At 39.8% G+C, this 21,503-nt stretch overlaps 1 protein-coding gene across 3 annotated transcripts in view; it reads right to left on the bottom strand.

Moving 5' to 3' along the window:
* Nucleotides 1-21,285, bottom strand: part of igf2bp3 (insulin-like growth factor 2 mRNA binding protein 3) — a 29,934-nt gene extending 8,649 nt beyond the window's left edge. For 2 of the 3 annotated variants that reach the window (XM_036566995.1, XM_036566996.1), the window contains exons 1-6: nucleotides 20,498-21,285; nucleotides 19,407-19,467; nucleotides 9,305-9,353; nucleotides 1,798-1,849; nucleotides 1,479-1,542; nucleotides 77-355 (exon numbers count right to left, since the gene is read on the bottom strand). In XM_036566995.1, the coding sequence (XP_036422888.1) occupies nucleotides 77-355; nucleotides 1,479-1,542; nucleotides 1,798-1,849; nucleotides 9,305-9,353; nucleotides 19,407-19,467; nucleotides 20,498-20,672 (680 nt within the window). In that variant the 5' untranslated portion in view covers nucleotides 20,673-21,285. Of the gene's footprint in view, nucleotides 1-76; nucleotides 356-1,478; nucleotides 1,543-1,797; nucleotides 1,850-9,304; nucleotides 9,354-19,406; nucleotides 19,468-20,497 lie in introns of those variants that run through there. The other variant, XM_036566998.1, reaches the window with a different exon arrangement.
* Between the last annotated feature and the right edge of the window lie 218 nt (nucleotides 21,286-21,503).

Below are 21,503 nucleotides of genomic sequence, written 5' to 3'. Positions count from 1 at the left end.
CTTCACAGGGTACATGCTAATGGCCAAGAAGAGTTAAATATATACAAAGTTAACAGACAGAAAGGCACATCCTTACTTTGAGTGTGTCTGTTTGGTAATGTTGCGGATGGTGGCACCCTCTTTGCCTATGATGGCACCCACAAACTGGGTGGGTACAAGCAAGCGCAGTGGAACATCAGACTGCAGCTTGGGTCTGGCGCCCAGAGAGGGTGAGCCCTGACGGGGCGGACCCCGAGGAGCTGCGCCTCTCCTGCTGCTCACAGCAGCAGGGTCAGCAACAGCCGTCTCATCCGGGATGTAGGACACTTTCAGTGCGTAATTCTCCATCATGAAACCGTTGAGCTTCTCCACTGCTCTGGAGGGAAGAAAGAGATTTGAGTGTGCAGAAGGACAGAAGACCTCTAGTGCAAAACAAACTGCACCAACCAGTCAAACTTTTTTGTCCATACCGGAAACCATTCAAATGAAAACTAGAGAAAATAGCACTTTTTGCACTGACATTTTCAGCAGATTTAACTAACACTAAAGCTGTAACTCTCAGTGATGGCCCTGAAGCAGGACAGTGCAGGGTGCAGGGCACAACCTAATATGGAGTAAAATGTAACTGTAATTCTTGCAGTTAAATCAGAGCAAGTAAAACATGCTTCTGGTGACTTTTTTTGTAATCCCACAGCAATGTGATCTGCAAATTTTGACAGCCATCTTAGACATTCCTTGAGATCCACTCTGAAGACTGCTTTTGTGCAAAGAATGCAACTTTTAGGTCTTAAGCATTTGTGAACTACTGAACTGTCACACACTTTACACCTATAATATTTAAATCATGTTGGTGGCTGTAACACAGCACCATTTTCAAACAAACAACTCGGTCATTTGTTCATTTTATGATCATTTATAAAAACAAATGCATTAAAATAAATGAATTTAGGTTTTTAGATTTTAAAGCTCAGTTGGATAAACAGTGACTGTCTCAGGGGACATCATGTGTGTGTGTGTGTGTGTGTGTGTGGCCTGTTAATGAGCTGATAAGGTGTGTTAGAGCAGACAAAAAAAAAAGTTAAAAAAAATCATGCTGAGCAAGAGAACTCCAATACTAGGGTTGGGGAAACACTGAACTAAAGTGGCCATCAAACAACAAGAAAAACATTTTTTTTTTTTTAATTTAAATAGAAAGTCATTATGGTTATAACTGTTGGTCATAAACATTCATTTACATAAACCAGGAAGGCTGTATGATTCTGATCCACACTAAATAAAAAGGAAAATCACAGAACCGCAACATCATGCCATGAACTCAGCGAGAACCCTGAAGTGCCTCTAAGCAGTCATTAGATGGCAGCAGTAAGATTACGAGGCACTGCTGCCTGATCGAGTCCGAATTACGTTCGGAGTTGACCAAGTTTCACACTTGTGTTGGACAGATACGGCATGCTGTCAGAGGCTGAGAGCTGGCTCAACCTCCAGAGGGGTGTACTCACTGTCTGGCCTGCTCCTTGGCACTGTATCGCACATTGACTACGGCTGTTTCTGTGTCTGTGTTGACTGCAGTCAGAGAAGGAGAGAAAGTGTAATAAGTATACACAAAAATTGAGGTTAAGAGATAAACTATTTTTAATAAATGGTTTAAAAAATTATATTACATAATATGAGATATATATATATATATATATATATATATATATATATATATATATATATATATATATATATATATATATATATATATATATATACACACATATACACACACACACACACACACACACACACACACTCTCTAACCTAACCTATACTCACCTTGTTCACAACTCTCCACTGCACCATATTGAGCCAATAACCCATCGAGCACCTGCATGAGGAAACCAGCGAGAAAGTTAGCTTACAATTGTTACATACACAGCAGGGTTGTTACAATACCAGTATTTTAATGATACCAACTGTAGCATCATCATCAGATCATCTTATCTTTTCATCAATAGAAATGATAAATAAACAGCTCAATATTTTAAACATGGCCATTAACTATGTTCTGAAGGAAAGATTAACAGATGAAAAAAAAAAATTAAGTCACTTTAGCAGAACATGCGAATATACATCAAGAGTACTGAGCTAAAACCCAGCTCTATTAGATTTCTTAATCTAATTTCAAGGCCTTAACCCGGGTGTATGAAATCGGAGTATCCTGTTTACATAAGCACTTGAACAATCAGATAACTGACAAAATTTGACAATGATCGGATTAAGTGTGTGTAAACAGTCATTTTCACTCAATGTAAAGGACAGCTGCTTGGTTCAAATGATGTATAAAAAAAAATTAAAAATAAATCACAAATTATGGAGATAATTTTTTTTTGGACAGCCACAGTGTTACTAAATAAAACACTCCACCTGTGTGCGTAAGATATGCTATTCATATCTAACCACCTATATTCAAATCTAACCACACCCTATCCAACTCATGCAGGGCTTGATCAGCTGATGAGTTGGATCATAGTTTCTAGAGTCTAGATTACTGTAAATGGCGATGAGTCCCGCAGGTCTGGAGCTGAACTCCTGCTCTAGTAAAATGGGACACACTCAACGGATGGGTCCAGCTTTAGCGTAGCCTTCACAAACGGTCAACTCCGCTCTTCTCCATCGCCGCGCTTTAAGCCCGAGCAGAGATCTACCAGTTATTGTAGTTACAGGAGAACCTCGCTTTGATATGAACGATGAAACTCGCAGTCATGGCATCTTCTCGCAACAAACGTTTCTCCACTTAAACCCTGATTTACACGCCCTTTACTAGCGCAGTTACTGGAGGCTTGCACGTTGTAATGAACGGTAAAATGTCACTGTCTGGGTCCAACTTTAAGATATAAATCACTACATTTTTCTAGCTACGAACGTTCTTCGTTTGCTCGCGCTTTTTCCGCCTAACCCCTTTGTCAGCCCCTCCACCCTCCTCTTTCATGATATGGAACACTGAGCACGAGGAAGAAAGGGAAACCTCCACGCCTACGAGCACACACCCCTTCTATACATCCACCATGCGAACCTCCACTCCTCCCTCCACACGCCCACCTCCCCCCCTCGCCCTCCCATTGGCCGCCGCGCCCTCCACCCTGGAAACCCCCTCTGCTACAGAGGAGCTGGAGCCATTTGCCACATGAACGGTCAATCTCCCTAAGCACGTCCAATGAGATTGAGGTTGTCTCTTGAGAGGGAAATGGTGGAGGTGGTTAGTGGTGGCGTTAGGAGGGAGGAAGACGGGGGTGTGGCTGCCTCTGTAAAACCAGTTCATTTGAACGGAGCAGGGGGAGGGGTGGTGTACATCTACAGATTCTGAGTCTACACATGGAGCGGGCCTGCAGGCACACAGGGGCAGTGGGTTAAACGTCCAAGTCCAGCTGAGCTCGCATGAGCCTGGCCACGGAGCGGACATGACTCTGAGCCCCGCCATCATGCAGAGCACACGGCCTAAGCCACCACGTGTTTCATACAGAATGGCGTAAAGACAAAAGACCTGCCGAGCGTATCAACGGCTAAGAAACGCCAATCTTGGCCTATGCGTAAACAGTAAAGGAATAAACCATATTCTGTAAGAAAAAGTACTGTTACATTTCGCCGAGATATTGAAATCCTGCAGACTAAAAACTACACAATTTCGACTACTGTATTCAGCTGTGCGAGTCCAGCGAATCAGTTCAGCCGTTGTGTTTCAGAGGACGGACACATGCTCCGGTCAGTAACCGCGTCCTCCTCTCCGCCTCAAATCTGTGGCGAAGGAAAGCTACAAATACACTCTTAAGTCCTTCAAGTTTCCAAGATTACATAAAAGAGCGAAATGAAGGTATGTTCCGAAAAAGGTAGATTTCGCTCCTACTTTGGTATTTATAAATAAATGGCGGAGTAAATTATTGAGGGTTAAGCAGAAGGAATGAAGCTAATTGTAGCTTAGCTCCGCTTCTAGGACGTTGTGCGTGCCATGCTTAGGGCAGGAGCTCTCCTCAAAACGTTTATGTAGGAGGGGGGAAAAAAAAATAAATAATAATAATAAAAAAACACTCCACTCTCTCTCTCTCACTCACACACGCAATACGTCCAGGCCTTTGACAAAATAACAATAGTTTTGGGACGTCTCTAGGTATCATGTAAAGACGAGGTCTGAAACCAACCGCTGGCCTAGCCTTCGTCCTCAATGAAATGTCGAATAGCCATAATCAAACTGTCCGTCACATTGCTAGCTAAATGGCTAACTGCGAAAGGACTAAATATCAGTTAACCCATACAGCTACTGTATTAAGTATTCTGTGAAAACAGTTTGACACCATCAAAGCCGTCTGTAGACCACACTTAAACAGCTTTACGCAGGTTTATCGTACAGTTTAGAAAATGAGCTAACAGGCTGTTGAACCTTAGTAGTTAACGTTATCTTACAACATAGACTACGACTCGAAGTGAACTTGCAATACCTCAGAAATTACAGCAAGGCTGAACTAAAGCATAATCCTAGACGTAAAAACATAATTGAAAGGCAGGGGAACTTTATATTTAGGCTGTAATTTTACAAAAAGCACCTTGAGTGAGTAAAAGGGAGGGGGGTGGGGGCATCAGAGAAACGGAAAGGAGGGGCAACATGCAGCAAGAGATGTAGACCGGGGGGTTATCACAGCATTGGGAAAGAGCTCTATAGCTCATACGTTGGTTGGAGGCCAAAGAGCAGTTTTCTGGCCTCTGCACTCATTTTCTTCGCACCACAAAACAATGTTATACTATCTCGCTCACTTGATTAGACGGGCCACTGCAGTGGTGCTCTGCATTCAGCATGAGATGAGCCTTGGCGCTTTCACACATGCAATAATTGATTAGGTGTCTAACAACAGATATCAACCCCCTTTATTATCCATACGCTGCAACCACTATAAGCCCCTGTTGGTAGCAAAGGCATACAGGTTTCTCCAGTCAAAAGCACCAATGAGTGTTCTACCCATTTGTGCTTGCAAATTCTATTTTTCAGTAAGTACATTAATAAAGATATGGGTATTCCAAGGGGATTCCCATTGTGGGAAATATTCATCCAACACTGCACATTCACTCTAAGTGAAAACACGGACACGCTGACCGTTGACAAGTCGTGTTGAACCTTCTTCCCAATCAATGAAAAGCAGTTTTGATCACACAAAAGCACCATCAGTATCAGTATCAGTGCATCAGTGTAAATAAGTAAGGCCTACTTAAACAGGGGAGAAAAGAAAAGGAAAACCCATACACAGAACACCAACCCTATAACCAGAGTCTACCACACGTAAAAAAGGCTGAAATGTCGCAACAAGTCCCTAATCATTCTTGAGACCTGCAAAATATCTGGATCTTTGCTTATTCAGTAATTAAGCAGGATGAATACTACTGTTGTCACTCAGTACAACTACCAGAAAAAGCCAGAAAACCTGACTCACAGAAATAAATCCCACCTTGTTATACTTTGTATTCGAAATGCGGAAGGGCAATATGTCGATTTTTTACCGATACCATAATGAATTACATCAATATGCTTTTCTGAGCTTACAGCTGTATTCAAAACCACAAAAGTCAGCATCCTCTACGTGGAACAAACTTAAATATGACATTTTTTCCTGCATATGTCAGTGCACGATGAGTTTAACATAGGAAAAATTAAAACAAAATAAAAATGTGCCACAGTGTTTGCACAGGCCACATTTTATGTTTTGTTTTTATCTCCCATTATGTTAAATTCAGCAAACAAACCGTAATTGTGCTTTAAAATATGCAGAAGTGTGTTCTCTGTAGAGGATGTGTACATATTTTCACTTAGACAATCAACAAAACGTGTACATTAACCAGGGTGGTCTAAACTTTTTCAATTGACTTTCTTGCATAGTCATTTATTAAAAGAACACAGATCAACTGCATGTTTCATTACAAAAAGAGCATAATCCTGTTTAATTGGATTTAGAGCAGAGCAGTATATTAATGTTGAATAAAAATCACTGTATTCATTTTTTTTATATAAATGTGCCCCCAGTGGAGCTTTGTCTGTTCCAACTTATCAAACCTCAGAAAATAATTATGTAGCATGTATCATGAAAATGCACTCAAGTGTTATAATGTTATATTTTTGCCATATTGCTGACCCCTTATTTGAAACATGCCCATGCATCTCCAAAACAAGAAGGCTGATTGCAATTCGGGGTACAACACAAACTACAACAGAATACCTATCACAGCCAGAAACATAGCTAATGGAAATTGCTCAAACATGAACGGATAGTACATCATGAACACACAGCTGCCCTCAGGACGCTTTCACTTCCCCAAGTCACATGACCAATGCCAGCTAGCGTATTTGTTTAAATGATTAAACAGGGTATGTAAATGGGGAATATAAAAGATAAATCTACATCAGAAGAACATTATGGTAAAGAAAATAAAGAGAGAAGAATTACACACAGAATTTATCCCGTATAACCACTAAATTTAAACTGTTTAACTAAATTTACCCCATAATAACTAAATTATCGTTTAACTAATAGGTTTCATTTTTAGAAATATGCAATCATCCGAACACAAGAATTTCCAAACTCCAAATGTGACATTATAAAATTACATTTAAAACAAATTTAAAGCACACCATGTTAGCCAAGGCACAAGGCACCACAAGATGAGAAATAGGAAAAAAGTGTAATTTAATTTTAGGGCAAAAAGTTAACATTTAGTGTACCCAATAGTTGGATACATCTATCCCACGTAAAAATTAATTTACAAGCCGGGGATAAAATAAATAAGTCTTGCAAACTATTCGTGTCTGCCTATGACTTTACATTTACAGTCTAGCATTGTTTTCAGTGATCTACATTCTTAAAAAAAAGATGTTTCTTCAAGGGTTCTTTAGTAAAGAAAATGGTTCTATAGAACCATGAACATTCAAAAGAACCCTTTGCATGATTAAAAGGTTTTTCAGACCGATGGAGAATGCGCTGTAGATGGTTCTATATAAAAAGTGTACTTGTATTGTTATGGTATCAAGCTTGCAAAAATAAAAGAATCCTTTTGGGTGCTATATAGAACCCTTTTCAAAACTGTTCTATATAGAACCTTTTATAGCACATTCATGCACATTTTCCATCAATCTGAAGAACCATTTTCTTTAATAAAAAGAACCCTTGAAGCACCTTCTTTTTATGAGTGCGATTTGCTTCTGAAAGCTTTCAGTTTCACTTCTTAATTTATCAGTTTACACGTCACTTCTCTCGTGGTCAGAAACAAATCAGCCACTGCTTCATACTTCAACATTCTGCTCTGGCCATGAAACACTAGCCCTTGCCCTGAGCATACACTGCATTCAGAGAAGGGCCAATTTGGTCACCTCTCCTTGGTTCTTGGGTTTTCTTGCGACCTACAAATATTTACTAGTCCACCATGTTAAGTGATGTCCCAGCCGCCACAGAGACCAATGGAGGAAGCTAAAATATTTTTTTCCTGAGATCTGCTTTAACGTGGGTGTGTCGTAGGATATTCAAGTGTATTCTTTGTGGAAGAGAAATTACATCATTGTGGACGGGCAGGAAGGCAGACAAATAGATATTATAGAGGAAAAGAGGTGTTCATAAAAGATCTGCAGTCAGTTGTAGCATCTAAATAAACATTAGGTTGAATTATTTAATGTATTGCTTCAGTCTAGTGTTTTCATTTTAAGTTCAATTTAGCTTCTAAAGCAGTAATGAGAACATCCTATCACACATTGGCTACTTTTCACCTCTGTGTATGTGTCCAAAGTATTAATTTTGCAAAAGAAAGCGATACGCCGTCCACTCCAGCAAGTACTGTTTCCCATCATCATTAATAACAGCAGTGCATGATTCTGATATGTACCTCTAAGACTACACACTTTGTACATTTGTTACATTTATTACTGGTTCTCTTTGCAACAAACAGTTCATTTCATCAAGAAGCAACAGAGTTTCAGAAATGCAGAAGTGCCACAATTTGTCCACTTACATGCTTACTTAGTTTCTAGAAACAGCTAGTTTTAGTTGTAACTTGTTTTGAATAAACAAAATAATACAGAGTAATCAAAAGTCTAGAAACACCCAATATCTCTAAAATACTTAACATTAAACTGATTTCAGTATCATTATGTATTAGATCAATATTACTCTGGTTGAATACATAATTGTAGTAATGAGATCAATCTATTAAGCATTTTAAAGACTTAAGTGGTTTGCAACTTATGTCTCACCATATAATTTGAATTCTACACAACATAAGCTTAAATGAGTTCACGTATTTTACATACTGCAACATCACATTTCGCTGCTATCAGCCAACACAACCTCATTGCCTGAAGTTGAACTTCTCATTTTAAGAATATTTAGGACAAGCAATGGAATTTCTTGTAGACTGGGCATAATGTGAGGGTCACGCTCTCAGATGGCAGTTGTATGGTGATGTTGCCTAAGTGCCTCAGTTAGACACTACAATCCATATGTTTGTAACTAATAAAACAGTGAGGTATGACAACTTTAATTAGTATTCTTACCTATTCAACTAAGATTCTTAAAGCAACAGTGTGTTAAATAACAAAAGTGAAATTTGCTGTCCTGCACAGGCCTATGGTTAGTCACTTGCATCAGATATGGGGAAATAAGCACTCTAGTGAACTAAAATCAAACCCACAAGTGATCCTTCCATTCATACGCTACTTTCAAGGATGTTTTTGACAAAATATATATTCAACATAATTTACCCAACCCCTGACCTGGGGTATAAAAACAGGATCACTCAACCAACGAAACTTGGATCAACATAATCTACATAAACTCCATATTAAAAGGGCCTATAATCATGCTTGCTTCTAAATAAAACTGATGTATGTTAGCATTAGTGATGCACTGAAAAAAAACTTCCTGTGATACCAAAATTCAAGACACACACAGCTGAAAATAAAAACTGAAAAGGACAACTCTTTTTTTTTTTAATATTTTTATAATGTCACGCAAACCAGCATATTTACATAAATCCACTTCAGTCCACAGCAGTTTAACTCCACCTTTTCACATTAAAGTTATGAGGTGAGTTTGAGCCCAGATCGCCTTTTTAATGAGGAGCAATACAGGGCAAACAAAACAGAGGCCATTTGCATATAGTCTTAAAAAAGGTAACAGGAACAGCTGGTTTAATTCTAAGGAATAAATGTGAAGACAACTATTAAAAATGCCGTAAATTATTGTTTACAGATACTTGGGTATTAACATTAAATATTTCATTAACCACTTTAGCTCTTTACAGACAAACATTCACTCACCTCCCACTGCATGTGAGGTGGGATATTTCTGATCTGCAGTTTACAGCTCCTGAGAGAGAGAGAGAGAGAGAGAGAGAGAGAGAGAGAGAGAGAGAGAGAGAGAGAGAGAGAGACACTAAATGACAAACAGTACCAACCAAGTCATAAGTCAAACAACTTTTACTCCTCAAATAATTAAGAAAGTGCTTTTAGAATAGCTTTTGTTAGATAAAAGATGAATCTCAGCTCTAAGATCAGATGTGTACATGTAGAGATTTGAAACTGACAGCATTCACCATTAAGGTTCTGAGAAAAAGGAGTTCATACCGACCTAATACAGTTCTCATTTGCAAGATAAACGTACTCCATTGTGTAACTGAAGCGACTTGGCATGGGAAATCATTTTGTACTATTGTTGAATATCTACAAAACTTCATTATTCCAAATCAGTGGCATTCAGTATTGTTTACCCCATATGAAAGTCTGGTCTTAAGTCTAGAGTGATTGTTAAAGGAAAATAAATTAAAGGAGGACACACACACACACACACACACACACACACACACACACACACACACACCTTAAAAATTATAGCCACCACCACGACCACTGAATCCTGCCTCAAAAGGGAGGTTTTACAGAAACACTCTGCTTATAAAAAGTGCACATATTCAGACCAAAAAAAAAAACAAAAAATTAACCCTCTAATTTATACCTACACTGTAAAAAGTGGCTCGTCAGATCTACCTAAAAAGCCATTAACAGTGTCTGATGTTATTTCTTGCTCTCTCTCATTGCACTGTGTAAGTGCACTGTGCAAGTGTAAAGTTAAGCTGTACAAACATTAAAGTATGTCAGTTTATCCAATATGCATAAAAATGCATCCTCTTTCAAAACAAATTACTTGGCATAATGCAGATGTGCATATGCAAGTGTTCAGGGTATCACGTTTTGCCAGATACCATTATTTTAAACAAGCAAACATATGCAATCAGGACATTGATCAAACCAGATCAGTTCTGTGGTTGCTACAAATCAGAGGGGAAAAATGTTGGCATCTGTTATTACCAGAACAGGCCTAGGATATCGCTTAAATGTGTCAGGTTCTGTGCATCAGAATTATTCAAAAGCTTGCCAAGACATAGTGTGTTAGAGACTGCTGGATGATAGTGATGCATTACTCAAATGTTCTCTCAAATGTTGAAAACTAATATCTAAACAATTAAGCTAAATTAATATGCCGATACATACAGAGGGAAAAGCATGCCAGAACAACTTCAGAGAGATTTTATTTCACCAATTTAATTTTTTTTATTCACACAATTATGTAAAATGGTGTGTACTTCAGATATCTTTTCTCTTGCTATTTTAGTAAGAGTGTAACACTTAATGTAGTACTGAAGTTAAAATAAATGAATAAGGTTCAAAAAAGTGTAATGATATCTAAAGTTTTGCCGATACATCGTTTTTTTATTTAACTCTTTTGTGGAAAAATCTCTGAATCACTGAATTTCAGAGTAAAGTGGTATGAAAAGGCAGGGGGGGGGCTTAATGTTATAGACAAATCCATGATCAAATGACAGGGCTTTTTTTCCCTGAAGTCACAAAACCAACAACAACTCAAGAACGTGCTTTTTGGGGATTTTGTAGAAGGCAGCGCAGCAGATTCGGAAAACTTATTTATCTGAGCCAAACCAAGCCATGTAGTTTACAATTAGAACTCCGTAGAGTTAAGACACTAACAAAATATCGAAAATCAAGTCTTTACCGCAGAATCAAAAATATTGAACCTGAAAATATGAGTGTTAAACTATCCTCACACTGAATTCTGAAACTTTTTTTTTTAATGAGAAAATGAAAAAGAGCCCCTTCCTTGCTTGTCTCTTTACATATTGTGCGTAATCTGGTTGACACTCTCGCTGTCATATGAAGCAGGACAAAGGTGGGTTGCCAACATCTGTAGAGATAATGAGTAAGCATGTCGAGACTGCCTGTGTACTGCAGATTTCTCAACTTTGTGCAGATTAGTGCTGGGAGATGACACACTACTGATTTTTAGTTTTAGTAGTGGTGATGGATAAACTTAATGAATGTATGTCTTTTCCTGGGTGATTCAAACCATTTTGAAAGAAGGCAAAAGTACATAACTAAATTAGGACATTCCCTTTCTGGAAACATCTGTCGGATTTACATTTTCAAATGCTGTGCAACGTTCCCTTTGGTGTCGTTTTAAGCGAAAGAACACAGATCAGTCAAAGCAAGCTAAGTGTGTAGGGCACCAGGGCCGCCAACTCTCATGCACTTGCCATGAGACTCACGCAATTAGGTCTAATCTCACGCTCCACAATCGCATCTTTACATAAATGGCCTGAAAGTTGATTAATCTATAAGTTCATGAAGTTTCCCACTACTGCTTATTTTTCACTGATTTTTAACACTCTGGACCAGCAAAGGCTGTTTACTTGAATAAGAAAAGGCTAGTTACTAGCTAGTCAGTCACTGCCAGTCCATGTGTGTTGTAGATCAATAGGGGCGGAACCAGTTTCCATAGCAACGAGCACAAGTGATGCGTGAACTACTGCACTTGTGTGTCCGAGAGAAGAGAAAATCATCACTAAACATAAACAGACAAGAACTGAAGAAAACGAAGATGAAGATGACTACACAGTTTGACTGCAGTTTATGCTGCAAAATGACTACAGTTCTGTCTTACCTACAAGCTAAACAGTACGCAGTGCTAAAAGTTGGCTATCCTTACTTATTTTCACTGTGTATCGGCACCCAGTAGCAGTGCCAGGTCTGGGTGGCCCAAACCTTGCTCTCGCAGACAAACTTTCACCATCTCTCGCACAGCTTCACTCACACAGGCAAACTTGTACAGTCACTCGCGCACAGACCCTTGACCTCTTTCACATATTAAACAAATATTCTCCCTCACGTTTCCTTGCACGTCTTTTGTCATATTAGGGACTTCATAGATACAGAACATAATGTATAAACTGAGGTGATTGTACTTTGATGAACAAAAATGTATCTGCACAGAACCTTTATTTCTAACAGTGTAGAAAACAATGTAAATGTAACCTCAGAGGCACAACAGTGGTTTTAGGGTCTAACTGTGTACCTTAAATAAGTTTGGATTATAGTACAATTATCTTCCCTAAATAAAAAGGTACTGTGATGTACCTTTGAGGGTACCACCTCAGTGACAGTTTTGTACTTTAATGTCTGAGAGTGTAAGAGAGTCATTCAAACATGGCAGCAGGAAATAAACTTGGAGCAGGAGACACCCACTTGCAAGTTGAGCAAAGCACAAAAAATATGGAGTTTGTTATTTAAAAAAATATATAAAAACATGTATCTGTTGCTATGCACAAAGGACCAATTTACGCCTTACAATATTATGTTGGATAATCGTTGTAGATACTGTGTTGAACTCTTTTTGACTGGTCTAGGTTCTATTTTCTCTAACTGGACTGTATTTTGTCCTCATTAGAGCAGGCTGACCAGTTCAGCAGAGAGCTAACCACAATCAGCACTGAACAAAAGCAGAACTTTCAGTCTTTATTTAAATATCACAAGTCAATGTGACACTTATTTTATGAGTAATACAAAACAACATGCACTAACAAACATTTAATTATATTTTATATATTGGTTTATATTAATTTAATATATGTAGCACTGACATGGAAACAGATCTAAGGCAAACCTTCATTTTAGTTGTATCAGATAGAATTTCATTGGCTCTGCAAACAGACATTTAAAAAAAATATATATATACATACACACACACACACACACACACACACACACACACATATATAAATATAAATGAGACCAAACACTACCCCTCTGCAACCCAACACCACCAAATCTATGATTACCCAAAGCCTCCAACCTCCAATACACCTGAACCAACCCACCCCCCCCCCACCCACACCCCAGCGCCAGCTTGCTGAAAATGTCACTAACAGAAATGTTTGGTTGGCAGCCCTACAAAATTGATTTATTAACTTTAAATGTGCATGAATAATAAAATACCATGTTACGTATAAATTCATACTGAATCTTAGCATTACTGCCCAGCACTAGTGCAACTTCACTTACTTTGAAAATCACCATTGCCTAGAAATATGGCCATTACATGTGTAGATCATAGGATCCGTATTGCTTGAATGCAACCCTGAAACTGAGCTTGCACATTGTGCTCACTCCAATGCTTAGGTTCAGCCTTCAAATACGTCAGCTTCTCAGCAGACTCCCTCTTGACCTGATACGACAACAAAAAGCAGCGGAATCATGAACTGGCATTTTAAGGAATAAAAGCCATAAATTAAACTGAGCAAGAAACAAAAGAAAATGATGGCTAGCTAGCTATTTTTTTCTTCTTTATCTTTAGATACCCTACAAAGACTTTGTACGGCATTGATATCAGTTAATATCAGTTTATGGACATGCCAAGTAAAATCAGAGCACCATGACAAAGCAAAGAGCTCAAAGTTTGATCTCTAGGTCAGTTTGAATCTATAATGTACTCCCAAAACACATTTAAGGACTTCATCATTGGCACTCACCATACAGGACAACATGCATGCACACCAAGTTCTGGCTTTTTCTACTTTTCTGGCAATAATGTCTTGTGATGCTATATAAATAATTAAAATAAAATACATTAACCTTTTTAATTTTTTTTTCCCTTTGCTTTTTTGGCTTATATATTTTACTTGCTCTTTTCACTCCTGCCTGGTTTTATGACTGAATTGACCACTCTCTTGCAAGGCCTTCAGTGAAAATAATAGCAAGCAAAGTTCATTAAAAATGATTAAATTCACATAAGATTTAATATAAGATTAAGATATGAGAGTAAGATTCTCATTTTTAAATATAAGAAAAACAAATAGCTGGCTAGCCAACGCTACAAACATGTTAATACCAAAAGTGTGACAAATGCAGTTTTTAATTCCTTTATTGGTTAATGTTTTGGGCATAGCTTTAACAGCACAGTTAACCTAATTTAACTGTAATAGCGGCTATGGTTGGCAGGTTCTCCTGCTTTAAGCTAGAGCATTTTCAAGTCTGTCGTACAATAGCTCATGTTCCAGTTCCATAAATGTGTACATTTGAGCAGTCTGAAACAGTTGGCTTAACAGGACTCCAAAGTTCACTTTGTGTCTGTGTTTCCACATTTCCACCTACATCTACTGAACGTACAGAGGCCATTATGCACAACATGGGACAAGAACAGGGCTTCACTCAGACACAGAGTTCCTAAGAACTTCCTTTGAGAACAAACTATATCATGAACATGGAGGGGAAAGAAAAAAATGCCCACATTATAATCCATCAAGTCAGCTAGTCAGATCAGAGCTAACAGCTAGCATCTCAAACACACCCAAACAAAGGGCTGTTCAACTACGACAAAAATGATCATTGCAATTTTTAGTGATACTGCCACAATCACTAATTGACTAACTGTGACTAGCACACGCCGATAGTCTCAGTGCACCCTGCAGAAATGCCCGTGATTTGTCAAGCCGCGTGAACATGTGATTTGTCAGAATGCTCAGAGGACACTCAACAGGAACATGCGACATTAGTCAGCAAACTTCTTCACACAACAAAGAGCCCTACCATTCTTTAGCATGACGATCTGATGAGTAGTCATTTTTACAACTGAACGTGCCTGATTGTGAGGAATGCATTGCACCATTCTTCAGTTAATTGAAACAGCCAAAATCATGACTGATTCATATAGTTCTGAAGCTAAAATAAAACCAATGACACTGATTTTCCTATAAATGTGCTGCAGCACATTAGACACCAAAATGTGTCAAGAGTTTTACAATTTGTTTATTAAAGAATATATAAATGTATAAACTATTCGATATAAAACAAACACTTTAGTTTTATGTTTAATTTTATTTGTATGTGGAGGTGTGCACACGCAAATATGTGTGCTGGGGAAATTGTCAAATGTATATAATATACTTATTGGCCAATAAAAACTCAAAAAAAAATTGAGTCTGTACTTCCTTCAAGTTAGGACTTGTCACTGCTGCCCATTGCATGTCTATTTGAAATGTATGGCAGTGTAATTGGCCAGAGTATTGCCCTAGAAAAAATGGCCTTAAAAAAATGCAGCTGTCTAAACCCTCTGAAATTACACCACGGACAATTTGAGAATTTTTAAAGAGGACAATTTGCTGGAATACACTTCTAAGAAACAGAGTGCTCCTATACATTGGACATACACAGTACACCAAAATCGCCACTGTTCCAGCATTCTTAACAGTCTAAACAGCCATTAAAATAATTTTTCCCCCCAAAGAAACTAGTAGGAATGGCATGCTTTTCCAGCTCCAGCCTGTACTACAGTGGGAATGCATTATGGAATGTTCCTCTCCAGTGGGTTAACCTATAGGATCGAGAGGGGTGTGTGTGCGGGGAGGGGATTGAGGGGAGGTTTTTAGTGCCCCATTTCAGGGCAACAGAGCCCCTTTCTGCCCCCAGGGGGTGGGGCCTGGTTACTATAGTGACAGGTTAGCCTACAGACAGGAATTGTGTGTGTGTGTGTGTGTTTGCCGTGTAACTGGTTCTTACGTAGCAGAAGAGGAGGGCATTTTTACTGACTCTTAAATCCAACAGATATTCGACACAAATGTGTGTGTGTGCTGGGGAGGGTGGTGGTTTATAAGAGACCCAACATGACAGCAATTACACATACAGATGGTATAATAAAGCCTATATGAACGTCTACAATAATATAGTTAGATTTTGCTTACTTGAATGAGGCTATAATCCAAGCTGAGTGACGATCTGACTAATAGAATACTGTTAAACACAATGCACTTAAATAACCACAATAACTGTGCTATTTTAATGTAGTCTTGTACAGTATCAAACCACAAGTGCAAAAAATGCAAAACATCTAAATAAAATCAAACCTAATTCACCATATCATCAATATTTACCACTATCAAAACATAGCCAAAAAAAGCAAGCATCTCTCAAACACTTTAATTGTGCACACAATTTCAAAAAACAGCCACGAAAGCTTAAATGACCAAAAACAACTACTGAAAACTAGCATTCAACACATGATATTGATTAAACTGCATCACATGGAAGCAACATAAAGCACCTCAAAACAAAATTGCTTCATTTTAGGATCCTATGTCAATCAATAAGACTGTAAACAATTTTCAGGAAGACTCATCATAAATTCACCACCCGTGACACAGAATACAAGTCAGGTTTGTTCATCATTCGGTTTTAGCTTTTAAATGACTCATCCTAGGTCAGTTTTCACAAAGCCTACACTCCTTCCCAGCGACTAGCAACGAACGAACTTCTCAGAATCTGCTGAATTGGATCCGATAGATCCAGAAAGCCATCCCTGTCCATGCTCTATTTAATTCTAATTTTTGTTTTTGTTAACTACTTTGTTAGAATCTTGTTACCATTCACAGACCTAGAATCTGCTGCCATGTTAAGAGGTTGACCAAGTTTCTCCATTTCATTAGCAAACCTCTGCTAATCAAATGGTTGCCCATACAATGGTAAAGTCTTTGGAATGAGGAACCGCTGCAGACCCCTTTCCTACATACTTCTTGCTGTTGAGGCCCCATTTCATGCCTCCCGCCCCCCCACTCTCTCTCTCACACACACACACACACACACACACACACACACACCAAAACGGCCATTTACTCCATCCAGGAGGACCCAGTGAAAGTAAGGACGGGGGTGGGGGGAGGAAGAAAAGAAGAAAAGAAAAGAAAAAACACACACACACACAACACACCACTCCCCACAGTAAACTTCTAAAGACCAGAACAGCTTTAAGCAGACTCCACTCAACGCATGTATGCATACACACACACACACACACACACACACACACACACACTCACATTTTCATATTAGTAAATTTAACAGCACCCTTTTCAGCAGCCATAGTAACAATTTTAATAGTAAAAAAACAAATAAGTGTTTAAATAAAACAAAAAACAAAGCCAAAACAATCATTTAAAAAAAGTAGCATAATGAAGGAGGCTACCATGTTTCACCGCTCACTCCACACCAAGCCATCTACACACATCTCCTCCATACGGAAGGACCTTCACACAAATTACTTTTGTGTCTTACAGCCACAGCGAAGCATGAGCAGCAGGCTCAACTCTGCAAAAACTCATCATGGCTACGTGTGTGTATTTGTGGCGGAGTGGGAAGGAACGCCATCTAACTCCCAGCATGCATCTCACTGTACTTTGTTCTTACTGGCTGAACATTCAAACCCACTTTACATACATGACCCCCTGACCTGGCATTCAGACAGGCCTCTACATTAATGTCGCTACATGCACACAGGCCTGGCTTATATTAGGCCTTTATTTTACCACTGTAGTGGATAATAAAATTTATAACCAAGACCGGAACTGTTTACACAGTTTTACCTAATTAATACTGGGTTAGCATAGCTTATTTAAAGGTGCACTTTAATATCAATTAGCAGTGTATCTGGACAAGACAAGCCTGTTATCCTATAGGTAAAATAGGTTATTAAAATATTTTAGGATTGATGTGTTAATAATAACCACAAAAAACTGCCAAGCTGTCTACCCTTACAGAAAAGTCACATGCATTTCGTATGTTGTGGGAAAACACGTTGAGTAAACAGTACTGCAATATGACTGATCACGTTATGCCCTGAAATTGTATATGCTGTCACGTTTTTCACGTGATCACACCTGTCCTAAAATGTGTTTTACGTGATTGCATGTGATAACATGTAGAAATCTATTCCAACGTGTAACCATAAAAATGAACAATATAAAAAGTGTAAATAAATCGTGTTGTAAAAAAAAAAAAACACGAATAAAAAAACGTGCATCACATGAAAAGTTAACATGCGGAAATTATGTGTGAGGCGTTAAAAATTTTGTTAAAAGCATGCGATTTTTCTATAAAGGTTCGTTTATTTTTTTTTACGCTTCACGTGCCGTTTTACACGCTGTAAGCTTTTAATGGAAGCCTTCTTCGTCACCGTTTTACAGTTTTCATGAAAATATCAGTGATGTGTGTCGCTTTTCGGTGTATCCACGGTACTTTTACCTCAGGAACTGAAAATTTGTGTTTCCATTTGACACGTAATGTATAATTACGTGTACTGATTTGTGAAATCAAGAATATCGTAATTAAAAATAATATTACAGAATATGTTTCTGTAGTGTTGAACGCGGAAATCTGGCCTGGTGTAGCTTTACTCAGAGGCTGACGTGATGAGGAATATTCACACAGGAACACACCCGAATCCCTCACGTGAGAAACGTTTCGTTTATCGCTTTTTTTTTGGTCCGAAATTCATATTCGACCTGCAGGTCGCCATGCTGTGAGTGGTTAGCGTGGCAGGTCAGCGGTCGAACTGAGCGATATCGGTTTTCAGACCTAACTAAACGACCTCTGAGGGCCCTGAAGCCGCTTGTTCGTGACTAGGCCTCGAACCTGAGGAGTCCATCTCGTGAGGAGGAGGAGGAGGAGGAGAGAGACAGAGTGAGAGTGAGAGAGAGAGAGAAAGAAAGAAAAGGAGGGGTGACTACAAGAAGCAGTTCCTTTGTAAATGGACGCCACACAAAGCCTGGCCTTGGAGCCACACGCTCACGTTGCCCGTTTTCTACAGGCCTGTAGGTCTTGCAGGGACAGTCCAAGTGGTTTTGAACGTACACAGCGTTTTCGGTCGTATATCTGCTTTGTGAATGGAGGACGAATGGTGTGTTTTGAAGTGCGCTACATACAGGCCTCATCCGTAAGCAACACAAAAGATGGGCCTGTTGTAGCTACAGTTCCACCTAATGCCACCTTGTTGCCCACACAGCTGAAATGATCGCACAGAAAATTTCAGAGAAATCGAGCCTAACTGACGGTTAGTTTGGTTATAAATAGACGTAAAAGCACCGTTTTTGCAGCCATTACTGGGAAACACAAGGGTGGGGCTAAATCTACGAAGAAATTAAAATCTGACACAAGCATAAGACAATGGGCAACAGCCATATTTTAAACACTCGAGAGAAATTACAGACTCACTTAACTTTTAAATGAATTAACTTTTAATTTGACTTACCTTTGTCGTTTGGGGACCGAGTGCTCCACCTCTAGAAGTTTCCCGTGGAGTTCTACTTTTCCTAGAAAGGAGATGACCAATTTTACCAGTTAAAAGCTGAGGGTGAACTGCAGGTCCTGTAAATATATCTAAAACGTTTACAACGAGGAGCTATTTTAATGGAAGGGTGTGATTTTTTTTTTAATGTGTTTAATTTTAAAATTATGTAAAAATAACTTAAAAGGGATTGTGCCCAAATGTTATACCACTAAAATAACTCACAATTCTAGGAATAAATCCCCCCTAAAAATCAGAAAGGAAATACACGCTGATTCCTAGAGGTTAAACATGGAAGACAAAGTTGTCCCTCCGCCTGCGAGCAGGCCTCAGTCGAGCTCGGCGACAAAATGGGCTTTAACAGAGAAAACCGAGAAGAAGGGTCTTCCGAGCCTGGCGAAACCCACACATGTGAAGTCCTGCTGTCGTGATATGTGTTCAGTGTATTTCAGGAACACTATGCTTTCTGTTTATCAAGGTAGATCTTCGTATGGCCTCCATGCCACCAACACAACACAGCCACCTGGTGTGACAGCGACAAAGTGGTCCAGTTTGAGCATGAGGCTTCCAAGCCGAGGATGACACTTAGTAAATCTTAGCTCTACTTACACTCTCCAAAAGTACTGAGGGGAACGTGAAAATGTAAAAAGCGGAATGAGGGAGGACAGACCTGCTCGAGTTGGGCTGCTCTGTGGACACACACACACACACACACACAGCGTGTAGCTCAAACTGGCTTCACGGTCGAGTTTTGAATTGAAACTGATTTTTACACTTGTTTGACTCTGTTGCTCACAGAGAGAGAACAAAGCGGCTTTAATGGATCGACGCTGTGCGTTTGCCGGAAGAGAAAAGAGCCGCTTGTATATCCTCGGCGTGGAAAACCTGTGGTTTTTAAAAAATCCAAAGGAGGAGTAGAGTCGGCATACATTCGCTTACTTAGGTACCAGTCACTCCTTCTGTGCAGCTCTGGAGCATGCAGCGTGCAGCGAGAGCGTTACACCTTTTAATGAGAGCTCTCCCCTCACTATATTAAACAAAGTCTCCACTCTCACCTGAAAGAGTGTCGATGGCCTTCATCGCTATCTTTTCGTCAGGGCAGTCCACGAACGCGTAGCCACTTTTGACCAGAAACGGAGCGCTGAAAGGGATCTTCCACTGCTCGAAGATAGTTTCCAAGTCCAGCGCACTCGCCTGCTCGCTCACGTTGCCGATGTAGAGCTTATTCATGTTGCTCGCATGCGAGGAAAAAAAGAAGGAGAGAGAGCGCGTCCGTGTTGCAGAGAGCAGCCCTCGGATGGGCAGTGTTTGGAGAGAAAGCGCACTATCGCCTCGCTGAGCGGAGGGGCTGGGAGGGCTCTCCCTCACTCCGAGCTGAGCTGAGCTGAGCTGAGCTGCTGGATATTTGATGGACGGGATCTCCGCGCGTGCTCCCTTCTCCCCTTTTCTTTCTTTCTCTCTCTCTCTCTCTCTCTACCGGTACGCCGAGGGCTCGAAGGGGGGGAGGGAAAAAAAGAGTGAAACTACTTTTTTCGTTGTCTCCCTCGCCCGAGCTTCTTTGGCGGCGCGAGTGAAAATGTCACACGTTAATGTAGCACCGCCTCCAAATAAAATCGAGAAAAGGGGAAAGGGGGGGCAAAACCCTCGGGTATTGCGCTTTTCTTTTCTTTTTTCTTTTCTTTTTTTTTTTTTTTGAATGAGCCACGTGTTCAAACTACAAATCAAGCCACGCACGTGAGAAGTCCCGGTTTGCTCAGTTAAGAGTTGGACTTATGGGGGGGTATGGCGCTGGAGAGATTTGGGGTGGGGACAGAGAGAGAGAGAGAGAGCTGGGTAAAACCTGGCTACGTGCACGCAGGGATTCCGTGCGAACTCTCTGTGCCGTTCACTAGTATCGCTTTCCGTGCACTTCTTTTCCTCCCCCTTTCCGCCGCCTTGCTTCCTCATTGGCTGGCGGCGAGCTAGTAACGAGAGTAACTCATAGTACGAGCAGCCGCGGCCGTGCCTATGGTGGTCTGCTGTATAGGGGGCTGAGGGGGAGGGTCTGCCATTCATAAAGCA

Source organism: Colossoma macropomum, unplaced genomic scaffold (genome assembly GCF_904425465.1).
Source record: "Colossoma macropomum unplaced genomic scaffold, Colossoma_macropomum, whole genome shotgun sequence".
Lineage (NCBI taxonomy): Eukaryota > Metazoa > Chordata > Actinopteri > Characiformes > Serrasalmidae > Colossoma > Colossoma macropomum.
Note: the sequence above shows the minus strand (reverse complement) of the source record. Positions and strands in the feature narration are given on the sequence as shown.